Source organism: Eumetopias jubatus, unplaced genomic scaffold (genome assembly GCF_037043125.1).
Source record: "Eumetopias jubatus isolate StellerSeaLion01/CBP00866 unplaced genomic scaffold, mEumJub1_p1.0 scaffold_10, whole genome shotgun sequence".
Lineage (NCBI taxonomy): Eukaryota > Metazoa > Chordata > Mammalia > Carnivora > Otariidae > Eumetopias > Eumetopias jubatus.
The window spans coordinates 102,311,760-102,332,867 of record NW_028274816.1 but is presented as its reverse complement, the minus strand read 5'-3'; the positions used below and the strand labels follow the sequence as shown (position 1 = coordinate 102,332,867).

At 53.7% G+C, this 21,108-nt stretch overlaps 2 protein-coding genes across 3 annotated transcripts; one reads left to right on the top strand and one right to left on the bottom strand.

Annotated features, from left to right (window-relative positions):
* The first annotated feature begins 141 nt into the window (after positions 1-141).
* Positions 142-8,378, top strand: FKBP10 (FKBP prolyl isomerase 10). The gene is made up of 10 exons (XM_028094020.2): positions 142-392; positions 3,550-3,695; positions 4,132-4,321; positions 4,439-4,584; positions 4,960-5,149; positions 5,322-5,467; positions 6,069-6,261; positions 6,652-6,794; positions 6,994-7,157; positions 7,450-8,378. The coding sequence occupies exons 1-10, from the start codon at positions 142-144 to the stop codon at positions 7,633-7,635; spliced, it is 1,755 nt and encodes a 584-aa protein (XP_027949821.1). The 3' UTR covers positions 7,636-8,378.
* Positions 8,379-10,204: 1,826 nt separating this feature from the next.
* Positions 10,205-20,505, bottom strand: NT5C3B (5'-nucleotidase, cytosolic IIIB). 2 transcript variants are annotated; one of them, XM_028094019.2, is made up of 9 exons: positions 20,429-20,505; positions 20,081-20,179; positions 19,398-19,467; positions 19,265-19,311; positions 16,055-16,140; positions 15,399-15,488; positions 12,611-12,773; positions 11,550-11,750; positions 10,205-10,696 (listed from the first exon to the last, which is right to left on the bottom strand). In XM_028094019.2, the coding sequence occupies exons 1-9, from the start codon at positions 20,438-20,440 to the stop codon at positions 10,562-10,564; spliced, it is 903 nt and encodes a 300-aa protein (XP_027949820.1). In that variant the 5' UTR covers positions 20,441-20,505; the 3' UTR covers positions 10,205-10,561. The 2 variants fall into 2 exon arrangements, with proteins under 2 accessions (XP_027949820.1, XP_027949819.1); XM_028094018.2 differs by lacking the exons at positions 20,081-20,179; positions 20,429-20,505 and adding an exon at positions 20,180-20,422.
* Positions 20,506-21,108: the final 603 nt, after the last annotated feature.

Here is a 21,108-nt window from a genome sequence, read left to right as displayed (position 1 = left end):
TTCCACGTGGACCCGCCAGGGCGGGGGTGGAGACGGAGGACAGGAAGGGGGGGAGCCTGCTCCGGGAAGAGGGGGGAAGAAGGTTGGCGGCGGCGACTCCCTCGCTCGCCCTCACTGCCGGCCGTCCCAGCTCCAGGCACCATGTTCCGCGCGGTGTCCCCCAGCCACACCATCCTCGGGCTCCCCCTGCTGCAGCTGCTGCTGCTGCTGCTGCTGGTGCAGGCGGTGGGGAGGGGGCTGGGCCGTGCCAGCCCGGCCGGGGGCCCCCTGGAAGATGTAGTCATCGAGAGGTACCACATCCCCAGGACCTGTCCCCGGGAAGTGCAGATGGGGGATTTTGTGCGCTACCACTACAACGGCACTTTCGAGGATGGCAAAAAGTTTGACTCGAGGTAATGGGTTGGGTGTCCCCAGACTCACCACTCCCCTTGGGGCCAGGCTCTCCTGATTCTGGGGACCCCTTGTAGTCCCCCTTAGGCTGTGTCTGTATCCCCTACTCCATGGTCTTCTAACCCCTAACACAGCACCTTGGGGATGGGGACTCCCAGACATCCATCTTCCCCAAGATATCCTTGCCCTGGATTTCAAACCCTCACCTCTCAGAGGACCCCAGTTTCTTTTACAGCAAGCTCCCCATTTTCCTCCAAGTGTTTGATGATCAAGGGGAACTGCTCTGTTTACTTACCGGTGCTTTACTTAAAGGCCTGGCAGGGAGCAGGTCCTGGTCCCCAGTGTTGGGGGGAAGGGCATGGCCCCTGCTGCATGTGAATCCTCCAGGGGTCTCAATCTAGGACCCCCGCCCTTTCTACCCAGCCTGAATCCCTTCTGGTTCCAGCCCCAGGGTCTAGTGCCGTTGTAACCAGAGAACCTTTTTGGAGGCGGTGGGGGTTAGGAGAAGCAGGCGTAGTAGAGCCGAGGGAGCATTGTAATAAGACAGCAGGATGGATCCAGGAGCGTAGGGCATAGCTCTGTGTCGGAATCCTATCTGTCTACGTGTCATATGGCCGGGCATTGACTCCCTGGGCTCCTCGGAGGGTTCTCTTACGTCTCTCTCTGGGTCTCCCTGCACCCCCACCTTCCTCCATCTTAGCTCTATCAGGCCAGGGCTGTCGCCCATCTTGCCAGCCTTGGGGTTTGAGATGGGTTTCTGGTCTGATCAGGCCTTTGGTCTGCTCTGGCAAGTCACTTTTGTTGGTGGAAGCAGGGCAGGGCTGCATACCACCCTGGTTAAACCTCAGGTCCCAGTCACATACCATATCCCAAGAAGTCAGTCCCTCTTAGACCCCTTCCCAAAACACACAACTCAGCCCACAGGAAATTAGTGGCCTTGGCTTTGGAAGGCAGGCAGGCAGTATACTGGGTAAGAACATGAACTCCAGAGTCCAAGACACTGGGTTCCAATCCAGCCTGTGACCATGGACAAGGAATTTTGCCACTTTAAGCTTCATGTTCCTTATCTGAAAAATGGAGGTTCAAAACAATCTGGAAAATTAAGTCCTCCCTTCCTAAGCTGATAACAGGGCTCAAGTAAGATGATGAATGAAAGCAAACTTTGCGCAGTGCCTGCCAATCCGAAAGCCAGTTGAGGGCCTATTAGCCTTGACTGTGGGGAGGACTGGGTGCTCTGTGTTTGTTGTTGTTGTTTTTTTTAAGATTTTATTTATTTATTTATTTATTTTTTTTAAAGATTTTATTTATTTATTTGAGAGAGAATGAGAGATAGAGAGCACGAGAGGGAAGAGGGTCAGAGGGAGAAGCAGACTCCCTGCTGAGCAGGGAGCCCGATGCGGGACTCGATCCCGGGACTCCAGGATCATGACCTGAGCCGAAGGCAGTCGCTTAACCAACTGAGCCACCCAGGCGCCCTTTATTTATTTATTTGACAGAGAGAGAGACAGCAAGAGAGGGAACACAAGCAGGGGGAGAGGGAGAGGGAGAAGCAGGCTTCCCGCCAAGCAGGGAGCCCAGTGCAGGGCTCGATCCCAGGACCCCGGGATCATGACCTGAGCTGAAGGCAGATGCTTAACGACTGAGCCTCCCAGGCGCCCCCGGTGCTCTGTTTTTAATTGGTAGAAATTTTGTGCAGGCTTGGGCCCTCACAACGGCACTGTGAAGGAAGCAGCTCAGTGGGCAGAATGAGGTATGGCCCGCGGCCAGGAGTACAGCCCAGGTCAGGGAGGGATGGGGAGCAGGGGATGACTTCTTTGGTGGGACTCTGGGAGCCTAGCTGGCCCCAGTTCATGCAGTGCTGAGCTTGGAAAACTTTCCTAACCCATGGTTCTTAACCTCTTTGATCAAAATAAAAATCTCGGGGCACCTGGCTGGCTCAGTTGGAAGAGCATACAACTCTTGATCTTGGGGTCATGAGTTCGAACCCCACATTGGAGGTAGAGATTACTCAAAAAAATAAACTTAAAGTAAAGTGATTTAAATTTTTTTTTTAAATAAAAATCTCCGGAGGCGCCTGGGTGGCTCGGTCGGTTAAGTGCCTGCCTTCAGCTTAGGTCATGATCCCAGGGTCCCGGGATCGAGCTCAGTGAGGATCCTGCTTCTTCTCCTTCTGCCTGCCACTCAGCTTGCTTGTGCTGTCTCTCTCTGCCAAATAAGCGGAATCTTAAAAATAAATAAGTAAATAAATAAAATAAAAAAATAAGTCTCCCATCCTCCCTTAACTTCTGAAAACTGAAAATAGTAAGTAAAAGCAAATAGAAGTCAAGAGGTACAAACTTCCAATTATAAAATAAGTCAGTCACGGGAAAGCATGGGGAGCACAGACGACAGTATTGAATTAACTTTGTATGGTGACAGATGCTGACTAGATTTATTATTCCGATCTTCTCGTAATGTATGTGAATGTCGAGTCACAAGGTTGTACACCTGAAGCTAATATCATCTTGTACGTCAATTATACTTCAATAAAAAAAATAAAAGTAAAAAAACAAATAAAGGCCACGGCAATTTTAAAACAGGCCTTTCCAAAATTGGAAACCAATCCCTATTCTCAGCGAGCCCTGCTGCCCCCTCCTTTCCTGGGAAATTGATGGTGTGGCGGCCCAAACACGGAAGTCAGTTGACCACGTGTTAGCCGTGTGACCTTGGGCAAGTCAGTTAGTCTCTTGTCCTAATCGTTGTCATGAGAAAAATGAAAACCCTAACGCCCACATCACAGAACGCAATAAGGCTGCGCATGTACAAGGCCAAGGATTTCATCTGGCTCGTCATACATGCTCGGTGGTCCTCTGCCCCTTGGTGCCATACTTCGCCCTCCGCAGCTGCTGGCAGATGGTAGTAGCACACAGGCCTGCGCAGACCCCCGCCCCCCTGCACCCCCCCCACCGTGGCCCCAGGCAAATAAAAGCCCCTGACCTCCCTCGGGGGCTTCCCTGTGTAACAGCCCCTCCTCTTGAGCGGGGAGGGAGGCTCGAAGAGGAGACAGGAGCATGTAGATGCGCACCTGTAGCGGGAGGGGGACTGAGTGTGTGCGTGCACCTGTGCGTGGATGTGGCCTCCAGAGGCCGCTGTGCCCCATCTGTTTCCTCCCTCCCGCAGCTATGACCGAAGCACCTTAGTGGCCATCGTGGTGGGCGTGGGACGCCTCATCACCGGCATGGACCGGGGCCTCATGGGCATGTGTGTCAACGAGCGGCGACGGCTCATCGTGCCCCCCCACCTGGGCTATGGCAGCATCGGTGTGGGTGAGATGGGGTGGGGCCCAGGCTGGGGATGGAGGAGACCAGGAAGCAGAATCAAGGGCCTCAGGTCCAAAAAACTGAAGCTGAGAGTAGGAGAGTGACTTGCCCAAGGTCACACTGCACATGCAGCATGAGTCGGGGCAGGTCTGGGACTAGAGTTTCGGTCTCCTGCCCCTGGAGTGGGAGGAAAGGAAATGACAGGGCCCTGGGTAGAATCAAAGCTTGACTGGGGAGAAGGGGACCTGGGGTGGTGGAGCGGGTGGCCAAGCGAGACGTTCAAATGTCCATTCAACCCGCCACACTGGGGCTGCAGCAAACATGGCACCAGCTTTGATACCAGGAAAGGCTAGAGGGAGTCCCGGTGCCCCGGGGACTGTGGCATGCTGAGGGGTCCCGGAGGCTGCATCAAACATGAGCTGTGGCTGCCGGACTCTCACAGCGGGGCTCATTCCCCCGGATGCCACTCTCTACTTCGATGTGGTCCTGCTGGATGTGTGGAACAAGGCAGACACCGTGCAGGTGAGCACCTTGCTGCACCCAGCCCACTGCCCCCGCATGGTCCAGGACAGCGACTTTGTCCGCTACCACTACAATGGCACACTGCTGGATGGCACTGCCTTTGACACCAGGTAAGGGCTGGAGGGAGTCATGGGGCCCTGGGGGCTGTGGTATGATGGAGAGGGTGTCCGGGGCCCTTCCTGCCTCTCTCATCTCCAGCAACATCACCTCTGCCTCATTCTCTGCAGCTACAGTAGGGGTGGAACTTATGACACCTACGTCGGCTCCGGCTGGCTGATCAAGGGCATGGATCAGGGGCTGCTGGGCATGTGTCCTGGAGAGAGGAGGAAGATCATCATCCCTCCATTCCTGGCCTATGGCGAGAAAGGCTATGGTGAGGGCAGACAGGGACTCGGGGATTCCCCAGAAGAGGGCTGCCACATACGGTTGTTCAGGTTGTGTACTGCACAAGGGCACTCAGCCAAGGAGGCAAATCAGAGATGAAATCTATCTTGGTGATGATTTCACTAAGAAAGGGTGCTTTATTCTGATTCACACACACATTCAGTATGGGCTGGTGATGGCCTTGGGGATGATCCAGCTCACACCTCATAGGGGGAGCAAGAAACAGGGCTGCTGAGGGTAGGGAAGGGTCTCTGGAGAGCAGAATTAGCACCTTTTTGCAGGGTGCTCACATGGGCCTTCCGGAGTGGAGAAGGAGCCCTGCTTTGCTCTCCACTTGTATGGTTCAAGCCTATCCCTTCCCCAGGGACTGTGATCCCCCCGCAGGCCTCCCTGGTCTTCCACGTGCTGCTGATTGACGTCCACAACCCCAAGGACACCGTCCAGCTGGAGACGCTGGAGCTACCTCCCGGCTGCGTCCGGAGAGCCGTGGCTGGAGACTTCATGCGTTACCACTACAACGGCTCGCTGATGGACGGCACCCTCTTTGATTCCAGGTCTGGGGGGCTCCTGAGGAGGGAAGGTGGGGGCTGGGAGGAAGGTGGAAGAGGCTGAGGCAGGATCTGGGGTCGCCTCCTGGCAGCAACCACGGGAGGTTGGCTCTGAGCTGCCAGGAAGGGCCAGGGGCCCCTTTGACCCCTTGCTGGCCCTCCCTGCCTTGTCTTACAGCTACTCCCGCAACCACACCTACAACACCTATGTGGGGCAGGGTTACATCATCCCTGGGATGGACCAGGGGCTGCAGGGTGCCTGCATGGGGGAGCGCCGGAGGATCACCATCCCCCCCCACCTGGCCTACGGGGAGAACGGGACTGGTAGGCGTGTCCTCTGTGCTCCCACTCACCTCCTCAGCTCCTCTGCACACTGTTCACTGACCTCCCCACCGCAGGGCCATCCCAGCACCTGCTCTGCCCCTCTCATCACAAAAACCATCACCCACCCACCTCCTGCCACACAGACTCTGTACTTGCCTCCAGGAGCAGCCCCCCCCAACTTCTCCCTTCCATACTGGAGAAGGGCAACCGACTCCTGAGTTTGGGAAGGGGGGTGGTCATGGAAGAACAGAAACAGCGTAGCCCTAGGAAGCAAAGAGACCTGGACTTGAGCCCCAGCTTTGCTGGAAGCCTCAGTGTCCTCACCTGTAAAATGGAACTAATCCCATTGACCAGCAGGGTAAGTTGCTGGGAGGTTGCAAGATGATGTGTATAAAGGGCTTTCTAACTGGCCTGGCCCTTCCTTCCCCTGCCCCTCACCTGCCCCCCCCCCAAGAGGGTATTAGAAGAACTGACCCTGGGGACAAATGCCCTGTCCCATCTTGGTTTGAGAAAACAGAGCGGGGGAGCCTAGGGGGCTCTGTGGAGGGCTGAGCAGCCCCTCCTAGATTCCAAGCCGATCCACTCCCTGTTCTGGCCCCAGGAGACAAGATCCCTGGCTCCGCTGTGCTGATCTTCGACGTCCACGTCATTGACTTCCACAACCCTGGGGATCCGGTGGAAATCAAGATTCTGTCCCCGCCCCCGGAGACCTGCAATGAGACGGCCAAACCCGGGGACTTTGTTCGCTACCACTACAACTGCTCCCTGCTGGATGGCACCAGGCTCTTCTCCTCGTGGGTCCGGGGCTGGGCCAGGGCTGGGCAGGTGGGTGGGCCCAGGTGCGGGGAGTCCTCCTGAGAGCCCCCCGACGGGTGCTTCGTCCATAAGTTCCCGTCCAGCGAGCATGGGGGAGCAGGAGGAGCTGAGGTTCTTGACTTGTGGGCACAGGCAAGGTGAAGCCAGCGTCTTGGGGAGCTGCGGGCTCCACTTGTGGAGGGGACACCAAAGCAGGGGCAGTGGCACCATGAGGAGGGCGAGCTGTCTCTGAACTGTTGGGCCCGGCCCTCGGCTGTGTGGGGCGGGCCCCAGGAGGAGTGACTGGGAAACTGGGCCTGCCGGGCGGGGCGGCGGCGGGGGGACAAGGATGGGCACTGACCTGGGAATCTGCTCTCCCCCACCCCCAGCCACGACTACGGCGACCCCCAGGAGGCTACTCTGGGGGCCAACAAGGTGATCGAAGGCCTGGACACGGGCCTGCAGGGCATGTGCGTGGGAGAGAGGCGGCAGCTCGTGGTGCCCCCGCACCTGGCCCACGGAGAGAGCGGAGGTGAGGGGCCGACTGGCCTTGGTGGCTGGCGGGAGGGGTGCGGGAAGCCTCCCCAAGGGTTCTGCAAACATGCCATGTGCCCAACATGAGAAACGGAGGCCTCTGGGCTGGGGAGCACCCAGGGCAGGCTGTGAGTTGGGCCAGACCTGGGCCCGATGGCGAGGCCTGCCTTCCTTCTCTTCTCCCTTCCCGCCTGTAGCCCGGGGTGTCCCTGGTAGTGCGGTGCTCCTGTTTGCAGTGGAGCTGGTGTCCCGGGAAGAGGGGCTGCCCACAGGCTACCTGTTTGTGTGGCACGAGGACCCTCCTGCCGACCTGTTTGAAGGCCTGGACCTCAACAAGGATGGCGAGGTCCCCCTGGAGGAGGTGGGTGAGGAGTTGGGTCCTTTTAAGAACTGGTCCCCCACTGTCACCGCCAACAGGAGCCACCGTGCATGGTGGCATCGAGCAACGCAGTCCTTCTGCCGTCCCGTCTGCACCTGTTTCTGCCCCTGTGCTGGGTCCCTGTGCCTTCGGTCCCTTGTCCCTGCCTCTTCCTCATGCAGCCCATTTCCCCCTACCGCTGGCTGGCTGCCGCCTGGGGCCCTTCCCCAGGCCACCCGCAGCCGCTCAGGCAAGACCCTCACTCCCCTCTCCCCTTGGCTCTCTTGGCTCCCAGTTCTCCACCTTCATCAAGGCGCAAGTCAGTGAAGGCAAAGGACGCCTCATGCCTGGGCAGGACCCGGAGAAAACCATAGCGGACATGTTCCAGAACCAGGACCGCAACCAAGATGGCAAGATCACTGTGGAGGAGCTCAAGCTGAAGTCAGATGAAGACCAAGAGCGGGTCCACGAGGAGCTCTGAAGGCCAGGGGCCTGGGCCCAAATGCAAAGGCCCACTTCTGGGAGGACAGTGGGCAGTGGGGCTGACCTTCCAAGAGTCACCTTCCCCTGTGCTGGCATGATGTCGAGAAACATCTAGAACTTGGTCAGAGGAGACAACTCTGGTCTTCCCACCAGCCCCCGAGTAAAATCCACAGCACAGACCTCTATTCAGTTTTTCTCTTCTGACCCCAAACCCCTCCTTTACAAGTTTTGGAGTCACAAAGCCAAGCCGGCCATTGGCCGAGCCTAGGGGATGAACGGGGCAATTGCTGGTGCCTCACCTATACCTCCCCTCCACGTCACCAGACACTGAACAAGGCCGAGCTTGTCCTTTCTTTATTTCCCCAAACTTCCCTTTTGTCCATACTTTTCCTTGCCGCCCCCAGCCACCCCTCCTCCGGTCCCTATTCCTGTGTCGTGGCAGCTCCCCAGGAGCATGAACCAGGACTGACCAGACCCTCAGCCTTCCTCTCTCCGCTCTGTCTGGCTTCTGTCTCACCCCCCTCCCCTGTGTCCCCACACTATGCTGTCCACCCCTCACTCCGGCCAGTAGTGGCTGAAGTGACCCTGGGGTGCCGCATTCAGGGTTGGGCTTGGCGTTCCCTTTCATCCCTAAAGAAGGATGCTTTCTCTAAGGGACGGAGAAGAGGAAGAATATGAAGGGGGCAGGGGTGAGGATAACTACTTGGGTGGGTCTTGGGGCTACGAAATCCTTGGTTCTGGGCTGAGATAAACTTGGAAGAAGGGCTCGTGGGGGGTGGGGGGAGAGCTCCGCACACTCAAAAGGCTAAAGTGGTATCAGATCCCTTTCTCCTTTGTACCAAATAAAAGACTAAACCAAAGACCTCAGGATGTGCTCTTCTGGGGGCAGGGGGAGGCCCTTAGACCAAGGACTGGGGAAGAAAGGGGAACAAAGCAGGCGCTCAAGATACTGTGTCCCCAGGTTTCCGCCTCGTGCCTCCTGAGGCCTAACCAGGGCCCTCCCCATGGAAAGGGAGCCCCCTATCTGCTGGAGGGAGGGTGGGGAGTGGGCGTCTACAGAGGGGCCTGTGGGGAGGTGTGGAGAGATGATCCCTGTCTCCTAACTACCCCAACTGAATGGAAAGATGAGGTCCCTGACCTCAAACATGACAGAAGAAACTCAAGGATTAAATTAAGCTGCACAGGTCGGATTCCTCTCTTCCATGTAGACTTGTTCCAATGCTAGGCTACCCCCACCTCTCCCTGCTTCTGGCTGCCAGCCATTACCTCCTGCCAGATCCTCCCTCCTGTCTGAAGGAAAGGTAACAGGGCTCCAATCCCCAGGGTCTTGAGGGAGGAGTTGCTTCAGCCAGCACCTGCCCAGCTGGACTCTGGCCAGGACAACAAAGATGACCTAAGCCAGGAGAGGACAGACAGGAGAGCGGGGGAGCCTTGGGAGACTGACGGTCCGGGACTCCCCGAACTGACCCACCCCGCACAAGCACCCACTTCTTGCCCAGGATCCCAAGACACGGCTTTTCCCCATGGCCAGTCACGGACACTCCTGGCCCCAAAGCATCCCGAAGGCACTTCGGGGTCTGACAGTGGCTGTGGGCCGGCCTCAGATGGTCACCACCCGCCCCCCAGAAGCGAACAGGCCAGCTCAGAACCAGAGCCTGCGTGCAGGTGGAGGCGAGCAGCAGAAATGCGATGGCATTGGTCAGAAACACTGAAATCTGGCGCCAGCTCCTAGCTATGGCGTGGGAGCAAGTTTCTGGTCTTTTCCGAGCCACCTATAGATGAGAACTACACCTACCTTCAGGGCCCTAGTGAAGGAGGCACTGCTGTCCCCTTCAGAGCCTCAGGGAAACGCATGCGCCACAGCCGGGCACGCTTTGCGGGAGGATGAGGGGTGTGTTTCTCTGAGGACAGGCTACAAAATGCCAGGGGAAACTGGTACGTTTCCATTTTTTCTTCAAAAGGTGCCCTAGAGAGAATTCAGCTAGTTCTTGACCATCCAAGTCAACAGGGGAGGGAGAAGGAAAGAAGCTGAAGGAAGCCCAGTGATGCAGGACGACGGAGCAGAGATCACTTCCACTTTACTGTGTCACCGAGTGCCTTCACCCTTCAGGTCCCGGTCTTGACTCCCCTGAAGTCACCCATCTTCGTGGCCCTGGGCCCACATAAGGAAGAGAAGACACAGCAGGAGCCAACGGCACAAGAGATAATCTGCACCCAAATGGATCCCTTTGGGGATCCATAAATAGGGAACTCTGCACACAGGGCTGGCCAGACCCAACTGACCCCAACTGAAGTCCAAGTTTAACAGCTACTTCAGCATCAAGTGAAACCATCCCAGGTCAGAAACGCACCTTTCAACCCCACCTGCCCACCTCGGTCCACAGACATATTTAGGACGTGCTCAGAGGGTCCTGTGAGTGAATTCGGTGTTTTGTATTTTTTTAAGATTTTATTTTCTAAGTCATCTCTACACCCAATGTGGGGCTCGAACTCATAAGCCAGAGATCAAGAGTCAAACACCCCACTGACTGAACCAGCCAGCCCTGCACCCCCCAAATCAGAACAGCTGTTTTTTCCTTTTTTTATTTTGATCTGTTTCACACATTAGATTTGTTTGAAGACTAGCTTCCTGTCTTTAAAAACTGGGCGGGGGGAGAACCCCTGGACTAGTTGGTCCCTAGAGTGCTAACACTCTGTAGGTCCCGTGTTCACCTGGCTGGTCCTCCCATCCGGCAGGGCCTCCCGCCAGCCTCTGGAGACCACCACAGAAGACGCTGGGAGAGGAGGAGGGAGATGGGGCTCGGCAGGTGCCCCCCCCCCGGGGCTCCGTGCACACACAGGGAGTAGCAACGCTCCCCGCAGGGCGGCCTCCTGGTGAGGCTCCCCCTCTCTGCAGCCTGCAGCTCCTGGCCCCCCGCCCACGCTCAGGAGCCCTGCATCTCTCTCCAGTCCCCGCAGTGCAGGATGTGCTGCAGCACCCCGTTGACCACGTCCAGCGTCTCGTCCTTCTCCAGCACGATGTCGTAGGAGTCCATGTAGCGCTCCCGCCGCTCTTCCACCTGCCCAGGGAAGGGGGATAGAGTCCCCAGAACGCCCTGACTTCTGCCTCCACCTCTCAGGCACCCGGGGCAGGGGGAGGAGAACATTCGAGTTGCAACTCCCCAAGAGCGGCTCTGGGTTACAGGGACCCGCCCTTTGGATGGCAACAGGCACAGGGTGCCACCATTAACCCTTGGGTCAATGGCAAAAGGAAAGGACGAGAATTAAAATTTAAAAACCAGATGTTACTTCTAATCCATCTGGACTGAATTTGCACAAGGCTCAAGCATTCTGGAGGTCTTTAGCACCTGGTGGCTGGGGGGGGGCGGGGGGAGGGACTGGTAGCCTTCTAACTTGACACCATACTGTGCCCCTTTATGACTGGTGTTTTCACCCATTGGCCTCTGGTCTGTTCTTGTGTTTTCCTTCTCTGAATTGTAAACCCACCTCCTGAATACTGACATCTCCCACTTCAATCATGCCTTACAGGTATGATTGAGGAGGACTGTAATCAGCCCCACCACTTCCTACACTATGTACCATGGGTAGATGAACCTCCTTGCCTCAGTTTCCCCATCTGTAAATTGAGGCATAAGAGGCACCACCTCAAAAGGCTGCTGTAAGGACTAAATGGGTCGATACGCCTGGCACATGGTGAGCACTCAAGAGTAAGTGTCTCTGAACTCTGCTGTGGCGCCATGTGCCCAACACAGCCGTCATCACGGTGTCCCTATGAGAATATAGCTTGTGGCTCACCTCTGTGCCCTGGACACTGACCGCGCCCGGCACATAGAGGTGTTTGCGAGGCATTTGTTAACAGGCAGCGAAACAAAAGCGCGCCACTAAGACAGGAAGCCCTGGTCCCACACCTACCTTGTCATTTAAGAAGCCAATCTTGAGAATGTTCTCCACACCAGGAACCCCATCAGCCATAGTGAGGTCCCCCATGGAGTCTCCCAGCAGGAGGATGTTGGTTTTGCCCTGAAGCTGCTGGAAGTACCCAGAGTTCTCACAAACGGAGCTGTTCTTGTTGTATGTGTGTATGAGCTGGCCCTTGAATCCCTGGAGGAAACCCTAAATAATCAAGAGACAGAAGGGCTGCAGGGACCATCCAGAGCCAGTGTCCCACTGTCTCTGTCACAGAGGAAAGGGAATCCCGACAGCCAGAGACATGCCAAAACCTCCTTGCAGTCTAAACTCGGGGCCGGCCAACTAGGTCCTGTAGCCAGATGTGGCCTATTTTTATAAATTCAGTTTGACCGGGACACAGCCAGCCTCATCTGTCATATTGTGTCCACGGTTGCTTTTTTTCCACAGCAGAGCTGAGTAGTTGTGACAGATCAGAGTCCATCCCACAACGTCTAAAATATCTACTACCTGGCCTTTTACAAAAAAGGCGTGTAACCCCTGATTTAAACTCACAAGGACTCTCAGACATCACTGATCAGCTACTCTGGTGGGAGCATGAAGCCGTGACACGAGCACTGCTCAGGCCACACGTGTGCTCACCCTCGGCGGCGGGCGCGGCCTCACCCCCGGTGAACAGAGAAGTGCAGCCACTGGTATGAGGGGAAGAAGTCAGAGTGTGGGTGAGTCGGAGCGGCCCACCTCTGGCTCCAGGAAGACAAGTCAAAGTCTAAGCCCTGGAGGACCTAGGATGGCACACGACCTGGGATGGTGACACAGGGCCTGGCTGAACCCTAAATTAGGTACCCCAGGACACTGGGCTGTCAGTCAAACACCAAAGGGCGAGTCCTCCACAGGTAACTGTCTCTAGCGTGCATGAAGAAATAAATAACTGCCCGAGGGCAAGAAGCTAGCACACTTGCCCTCCCTTTCCTCCCCAAGTCAGGCTTCAGGGTTTCGGGTGCTGCCGGAGGGGCTAGTGGTCCCCACCCCTCATCCACTCCCACCCTAGAGGAGATCCGGCTCACATCTTCATCAAAGTCCATGTAGTTTGACACGATGTGGATGTTGGGGTGGAACACTTTCATCTGTCGGATAATCTCCTCCAGGATGTCACCAATGCCCGCGGAAAAGATGAAAAGGGGAATGTTGTTCTGGTAGAGGGTGTTGAAGAACGTCTTGTATCCCTCCCTGAAAACAGATGGATGGATTCCACAATGGCACTGCCTCTGCTCTTGGTCTTTATTTTCTATTGGGGTGATGTATTTTTAAATTTTTTCTTTTTAAAGATTTATTTGGGGCACCCGGATGGCTCAGTGGGTTAAGTGTCTGCCTCCGGCTCAGGTCATGGTCCCGGGGTCCTGGGATCAAGCCCCACATCAGGCACCCTGCTCACTGGGGAGCCTGCTTCTCCCTCTGCCTCTCCCTTTGCTCCTGCTCTCTTTCTCTCCCTCTCCTGTCTCTCTCACATGCTCTCTTTCTTTCAAATAAATAAAATCTTTAAAAAAATAAAGATTTATTTGAAGAGAGTGTGTGGGTGGGGAGGGAGGGAGGGGCAGAGAGAGAGAGAGAGAGAGAGAGAGAGAGAGAGAGAGAGTCTTAAGCAGATTCCCCACTGAGCACAGAGCCCAACATGGGGCTCAATCTCAGAACCCTGAGATCACAACCTGAGCCAAAATCAAGAGTCGGAGGCTTAACCGACTGAGCCACCCAGGTGCCCCTAAATTTTTTATTTCTTTCCTTTTTGTTTTTTAAGATCTTTTATTTATTTGAGAGAGAGAGCAAGCAGGGGGAGGGATTGAGGGAGAGGGAGAAGCAGCCTCCCCGCTCAGGAGGGAGCCCGACATGGGGCTCGATCCCAGAACCCTGGGATCATGACCTGAGCCAAAGGCAGACACCTAACCAACTGAGCCACCCAGGCGCAAAAAAAAAAAAAACAAAAAAAAACCTTTTTTTTTTTTTTTTAAGATTTTATTTATTTATTTGACAGAGACACAGCGAGAGAGGGAACACAAGCAGGGGGAGTGGCAGAGGGAGAGGGAGAAGCAGGCTGCCCTCTAAGCAGGGAGCCCGACGTGGGGCTTGATCCCAGGACCCTGGGATCATGACCTGAGCCGAAGGCAGATGCTTAATGACTGAGCCACACAGGCGCCCCTAAAAACATTTTAAATTGAGGTATAAAATACAATAAATGGTTAACATGCACTAATCTTAAGTGTTCAATTCAGTTAATATTTATATACGTATACCCACATGTAATTACTAACCAGATCAAGGTTCCCTTCCCAACCAATGCCATTCCCCTCCTGTTGTGACTTCATAACACTGCTGATCAGCTTTGCCTATCCTTGAACTTCATATAAATAGGCTATTGTTTGCTTGTTTGTTTCTGCCTTATTTTGCTGGAGCAAAATACAACCAGGTAGCTATCTGGGGCAGCTTCACTGAGGAAACACTCCAACCCCACCCTGGTACTTATTGGGTCTGCACACGTCTCTACTTTCTTGGCTTTTCATGGATCTCCCTAGTTAAAACACCCAATCCTTGAGAGCAGGCAACCATGTTGCCTCCTTCCTCTATGTGACCGCATCCCTCCTCCAGTAAAGAATATGGCAGCAGAACCCTACGACCCAGCAATTGCACTACTGGGTATTTACCCCAAAGATACAAATGTAGTGATCTGAAGGGGTACCTGCACCCCAAGGTTTAGAGCAGCAATGTCCACAATAGCCAAACTATGGAAAGAGCCCAGATGTCCATGGGCGCCTGGGTGGCTCAGTTGGTTAAGCGATTGCCTTTGGCTCAGGTCATGATCCTGGAGTCCTGGGATCGAGTCCCGCCTCGGGCTCCCTGCTCAGCGGGGAGTCTGCTTCTCCCTCTGACCCTCCCCCTGTCATGCTCTCTCATTCTCTCTCAAATAAATAAAATCTTAAAAAACAAGAGCCCAGATGTCCATCGACAGATAAATGGATAAAGAAGATGTAGTATATACATACAATGGAATATTACTCAACCATCAAAAAGAATGAAATCTTGCCATTTGGGATGACGTGAATGGAACTAGAGGGTATTATGCTAAGTGAAATAAGTCAATCAGAGAAAGACAATTATCATATGATCTCACTGATATGCGGAATTTAAGAAACAAGGCAGAGGATCATAGGGGAAGAGAAGAAAAAAATAAAATAAGATGAAACCAGAGAGGGAGACAAACCATAAGAGACTCTTCATCTCAGGAAACAAACTGAGGGTTGCTGGAGGGGTGGGGGTGGGAGGGATGGGGTGGTTGGGTGATGGACATTGGGGAGGGTGTATGTTACAATGAGCACTAGGTATTATATACGACTGATGACTCACAGACCTGTACCCCTAAAACAAATAAAACAGTATATGCTAATTAAAAGAAGAAGAAGAATACGCCAGCAGACAGACCAGAACCGGGAGGCCACTGATGATCAAGGACCCCAGGCCAGCCAGCTCCCACGTCTGGGTTAATCCAGAATACCAGTCATCATGGTGACCCCAAAGTCTTTTTACCACTGGAGAAAGTAAGTTAGACGCTGTCTGTTTTGGGAGATGAAGCCTTGGTCATATTCATACTACATCCACTAGCAGCAGACAGCTTCCTAGGAAGCACCCAAGGGTGAGAAATCCTTTAGCTGTATTCAGAGAGGAAAAGCAAGACCTTCTTCACATCAGCCACTTACGGTGCTTTGTCTCTTCTGACTCCCCTAGCAACTAACTCCCCTCCACTCCTTCCCAGCCTCTTTTTGTGAGCAAACCAGTTTCAAATGTTTTCCAGAGCAAGAAGCTTACCTAAGCATTGCATTGGACTCTCTAACCACCTGGGCAATCTGAACCTTCTGAATCTTCTGTTGGCACAGGAGATCGTGTGCTTTGGTCCACCTAGAAATAGACACCCCACAAAAGCCCAAATTCCGATCACTAAGGAGAAAAGCGTCCTTTCCCTTTTTAGGGCCAAGTCCCCTCTGGCAAGATTAATGGAGGTCTCAGCCTTTTCCACCAAACCACTTCCTGAAGGACTCCGGCTGTCCTTAAAAGGAAGAGGTGAGAAAGCCATACCCCAGCCACAGGAACAAGAACTGGGTGAGCTAACTGCTGAAGTCAAAGCTCTTCTGAATCCCCCCCTCGGTGACCCCATGTTCTGGAGAAGTGGGGCTCTGTCCCCTATAGGACATGCTGGTTCCTATAGGAGAGTTATCTCCCCAAAGCACTTATTCCCCCAAACCAAGGGGCTTCTACCTCCTTCCAAGGATTCTCACTGGGCCCCCACTCTAGCAGTAGCCACAAGTAGCCCCTCTGTGGCTAGACAGTTGGTTCTAATAGGTGGGCCAGGGGATTTCAGTAAGGTAAGGGGGCCTGCCACCTCATTCAAGCTCAGGAAAAACATACCCCCTCCTGGACCAGTCCATTGTGGAGGCCAGGAGCGGTTCAAAACCACCATCACTTACCATTCCACCATATGAGGTAACTTCTCTTTGATGGTCCGGTGCGGGTCAATCTCAATTGGGTAATAGTGGTGAAGGAGTGCTTTGAGCTGGGACATCCAAATGAAGAGAAAAACTGTTAGTCCGCGTCAAGTTTTCCCCAGCGAAGTCCCACAGTTTAGTGTGAGAAAATAATTACCTAGAAGATGCAACTCTGTGTTAGGGAGCAACTGACATGCAGAGCTGGTCAGCCCTTCATACGCACCCTCGGAGTGTGAGGTCTAAGAATTAATAAAGATCTTTTGCTATCAGGTCATAAATTACTGGGATTTTGTTGTTATTCACTACTTCAGTCAGCAGGGCTTAACCAATAAGAAGGGATTAATGCTGTATTTCCCAAAATGGGGTACAATTTTCTCAGGGGTAGGCAAAGTAACTTTAGGGGGCACATGGATAAACACTTTTCATTTTAGTAGCTTTGGATTCATTTTAATGCATATTAAGAAAAAAAAAAACTAGGGGCGCCTGGGTGGCTCAGTCGTTAAGCATCTGCCTTCAGCTCAGGTCATGATCCCAGGGTCCTGGGATCGAGCCCCACACTGGGCTCCCTGCCAGGCAGGAAGCCTGCTTCTCCCTCTCCCACTCCCCCAGCTTGTGTTCCTTCTCTCACTGTGTCTCTCTCTGTCAAATAAATAAATAAAATCTTAAAAAAAAAAAAAAGAAAGAAAAGAAAACTAGCACATCAAATTCATGCTTTCACAAAGATTGTTTCCTTTCTAATTGCATTCAGATTTTTAAAAATATTTTATTTATTTATTTGGCACAGAGAGAGAGAGAGTACACAAACAGGGGGAGCAGCAGGCAGAGGGAGAGGGAGAAGCAGATTCCCCATGGAGCAAGGAGCCCCATGCGGGACTCGATCCCAGGACCCCGGGATCATGACCTGAGCCGAAGGCAGATCCTCAATTGACTGAGCCACCCAGGCACCCCGCATTCAGATTTTTAATAGTAACCCAACTTTAAGTAAAATATGTAGTAAAAATCACCCTAATAGATATGGCAAAAATCATGAAAGTGGAAGTAGAAAAATCATGGAAGTGAGTTTGGGACCCAGCATGTTAGTGGATAACCATCACAACACCAACATTGAGTAAACCACTTCACAAGCATCCGCATGTACCTCCTCCTGCTAAGATTTCCTTCCACGTCTGGGGAGACCGCTTCAGCGACCATGTGTCACACAGGACCAGTCAGTAACAGCGCCCAATAAAAATGGGAACTGATTGGGTAAAGAATTTTAACTTTAATATATGCACAGTCTCAGAATATTATGAGATCAAATGTGGAGTCCCTGACCATGGGTCCAAAAGAGAGTTAAAGGCAAAGATCACACACTGACAAAGGGAGAAAGCTCCTGAAATGTATTAAGATTCTCAATGTGTGTGTTTGGGGGGAGGGGGGGCGGTGAGAGCATTTTTCTAAAAAGTATAAGAGAATTCAACAGAAGAATATACTTTCTTTTTAAAGATTTTATTTATTTATTTGAGAGAGAGAGAATGGGGGAGGGAGAGAGAGAGAGAGAGAGAGAGAGAGAGAGAGAGAGAGAGAGAGCACATGAGAGGGTCAGAGGGAGAAGCAGACTCCCTGCTGAGCAGGGAGCCTGATGCGGAACTCATCCCAGGACTCCAGGATCATGACCTGAGCTGAAGGCAGTCACTTAACTAACTGAGCCACCCAGGAGCCCCAAGAATATACTTTTTTAAAAAGAAAAAAGATTTCATGCATAAACTTTGCTGTTATTAATTTTTTTTTTTTCGGGAGCTCATCAACACCCAGAATCTTAGTTTGCCCTAGCTTCATTATCCTAGAACAGGCACCCAAACCTGCAGTCTTACTCCTGGATGCAGCTTTCTGGAAGCTGATAAGACAGGTATGTGAGGAACCACTAACAGTGACTTACCAAAGGCAATTAATTAGTCCTGGCGCCAGAACTTACATTAAGCTAAAAGTGCATCTCCAGAGAGACAGGTTTTAGAGATGTAAGAGCTATCTATAATTTGTTGCCCATCTTTTTTTTATTTTATTTTATTTATTTATTTGACAATGAGATAGAGCACAGGTAGGCAGAGCGGCAGGCAGAAGGAGAGGGAGAAGCAGGCTCTCCGCTGAGCAGGGAGCCCGATGCGGGACTCGATCCCAGGACCCTGGGATCATGACCTGAGCCGAAGGCAGCCGCTCAACCGACTGAGCCACCCAGGCGCCCTAATTTGTTGCCCATCTTAATAACAAGTAACCATGACAGAGTATTGAAAGAGCTGACCAAGATGACAGACTGACGGACCGCTTAGTATGTGATTTAGTGAATTTCATAACGAAGTGATACTAAATGATATAGTTATTCAGCAGAAAGAGCTCAGCAAACTGCAGAGAAACGTGCAACCAGCACGGCTCTCCTCTGGCAAAGAGGACAGAACGTGGAGCAAAGTAAAATGAACTCCAAGGCTGCAGGATTTATAATATTCGTATGTATCTCATGGAAATGGGTGTTATATATTGACATTAATTCAGAAGTCTTTCTTGATACCTGTTACCTTGCCAAAAAATTACATATTTTTTAAAAGACTTATTTATTTATTTTGGCGGGGGGAGGTGTGCAGGGGGAGGATCAGAGAGAGAGGGAAAGAATCTCAAGCAAACTCCCTGCTGAGCAAGGAGCCCCTCACCGGGCCCAATCCCAGATCCCACCACCCTGAGCTAAAACCAAGGGTCTGACGCTCACTCCACTGAGCCTCCCAGGTGCACCCCCCCAAATTATATTATTAAAGAAATAGCATAATGTAGTGAAAAGAGTTTGGGACGGAATCGGATCTATGGGAAAGCCAAACTCTGTGTGTCTTGCCTGTATGACCCTTGAAGGAGTTGCTTAGACTCTTCAAGTGGTTCTAGCCACCCCTGGGAGTTGCTGGAGGGTTAAAGAGCAAATGCTGAAGTCTCTTGTAAACTCTGTAGCTAGTAGTATGCTTAACACCCATATTCTAACCACCAGTTGTCACATGTCCTGAACAAAAAGGAAACACTGCCCCAGTGAGACTAGGTCCACCTGAACATAAGAACAACAATTTTTAAAAATATTAATCTTCTAAGGTCTCTATCCTGGAATCTTTGGTCCTAACCAATAACTATCTGAAGTACTCCATAAAAGCCATCTCTGAGCAAAGAAGGGGAGTAACCCACCTCATTCTGACACTCCTCACTGATGATCTTGCTGTTATCCAGGATGTCTGCAAAAACACAAAACTCCTTTCATTTGCCACTTAGAAGCCACCAGCTTGTCAAGCCCACCAAAGCAAGCTAGTATGTGACTTACTGTAAGAAGAAGGGCATCGCTTTCCATTGTATGCAAACCTGCTCAAGGTCATGTCAAAATCAGAAATGACCTAAAATGCAAAAGAGAGATGCTATCCATACAGGCTCCTTCCGGTGTGGCCCTGCGGGGGCGGGGGGGGGTGGGGATTATGAAAGGCAAGCCAGCTCAGTAGCCAGCCAGTGCAGGAGTTAGGAAAGGCCGGCGGGGCAGTCGGGGGTGGGGGTGGGGGGCGGTGGGCACGACATGGACGAATCGTAGTTAGTAGAACCCCAGTTGGTAGTAGCGCGCTAAGCCTGAGGTCGCCCAGTCTCTTGCGGGTCTCTGGCAGAGTGGGGACTGAAAAATCAGGACCCCCTCTGACTCTCAGCCTTGCCATCTCATTGCCTTGGGTCCCTTCCAAGGTGACCCATCTCCACATCTGCAACTTCCTGGGGAGCCCCGCCCCAGGGCCTGGTGCTTTCCACCTAGTAAGAGGAAGCAGCAGCTGGTCATGACTGACAAATTTGGAAATGTAGGTTTTCCGGCAGGTGGGCTCTAACGCAGGGCAATCAGGCGGAGCAACCTGCTTGCACTCAGGCCGCTGGCCATTTCTAGGGGCTCAGGGCCGGCAGCGTCCGCGGCAGCGCGGGCAGGCCCCTTGGGCGGGTCACCTCCCCAGCCGCCCCACCTCACCCGGGCCGTACCTGCAAGCGGTCTCCCCCGCCCCTGCGGAGGGCGCCCACGATCTCCTGCACCCGCCCGGGCTGCCGCATCAGGACCGTGGCCTTCATCAGGGTGCTCACCTGTCCCGAGACCCGAGAGAAGCGCTGACCCCGGCGCCGCGCTGGGCTCAGCGGGAGCCCGGGGCCGGCTCCGCAGCCCTGCGAGGCCGGGCCGGGACGCACGGGGCGCGCGGAGGGGGGGTGCTCCGGACCAGCCCGGGGCGCCTACTGGTCGGGGTGGCGCGGCGGGGCCCAGGCGGCCCGCTGGGGGCCTCGGAGCGCCCCGGGGGTCGGGGCCCGCCCCACGTCGGACGCTTCCTCCCGCCTCACCTCCTCCGCCATGGCGCTCGCGGCCGGGACGACGGCGCCGGGACAACGACCTCCCCGCGGCCGCACTGCGCAGGCGTCGCCCGCAGCCAGGGAGCCGGGTGGACCGCCGGCCCGGGGACCGGGCGGCGGGCGGGGCCGGGAGAAGGCGGCGCCCGCGCTGGGCAAGATCCCGGCTGCGGGCTCTGTGTTGAGGAGGGTGAGGGTTCCAAGAGTTGGGGTTACCGGGTGCCACCGTCGAGAGCAAAAGCCCTGGCCAGGGGGGTCATTTCCAGACGTAAAGTTTGCATGACAAACAAAGCCCGCAGGAAGGGAAGGGAGATGGAAAACATCCAGAAGGGGCTTAACTGGGCCCACTCCTCATCCCAGAAGAAAATGAGCGACTAACAAGTCCGCGGGGCAGGAAGGCCCTGGACAGCTGGGCCAGCGTGAACTCTAATCGGCTTTCCTTCCTTCTGCCTCCTCTGACTTGGTTTCCTTGAATTCAGTGTCTGGGGAGCCAAGTGCCCAGCAGTGGAAGAAGGCGGATGATGCTACACGGATAGAGAACTGGGCAAATGAAGAGGGCAACAACAGCTAGAATGGATAAAAACTCTTACATGGTGTTGGTGGTCACAGTCCTGCTCCAGATTCAAGGGCTTGGAAGGTGTGGGGTGGTCTTCAGCCTGATTGTGGGGGAGGGG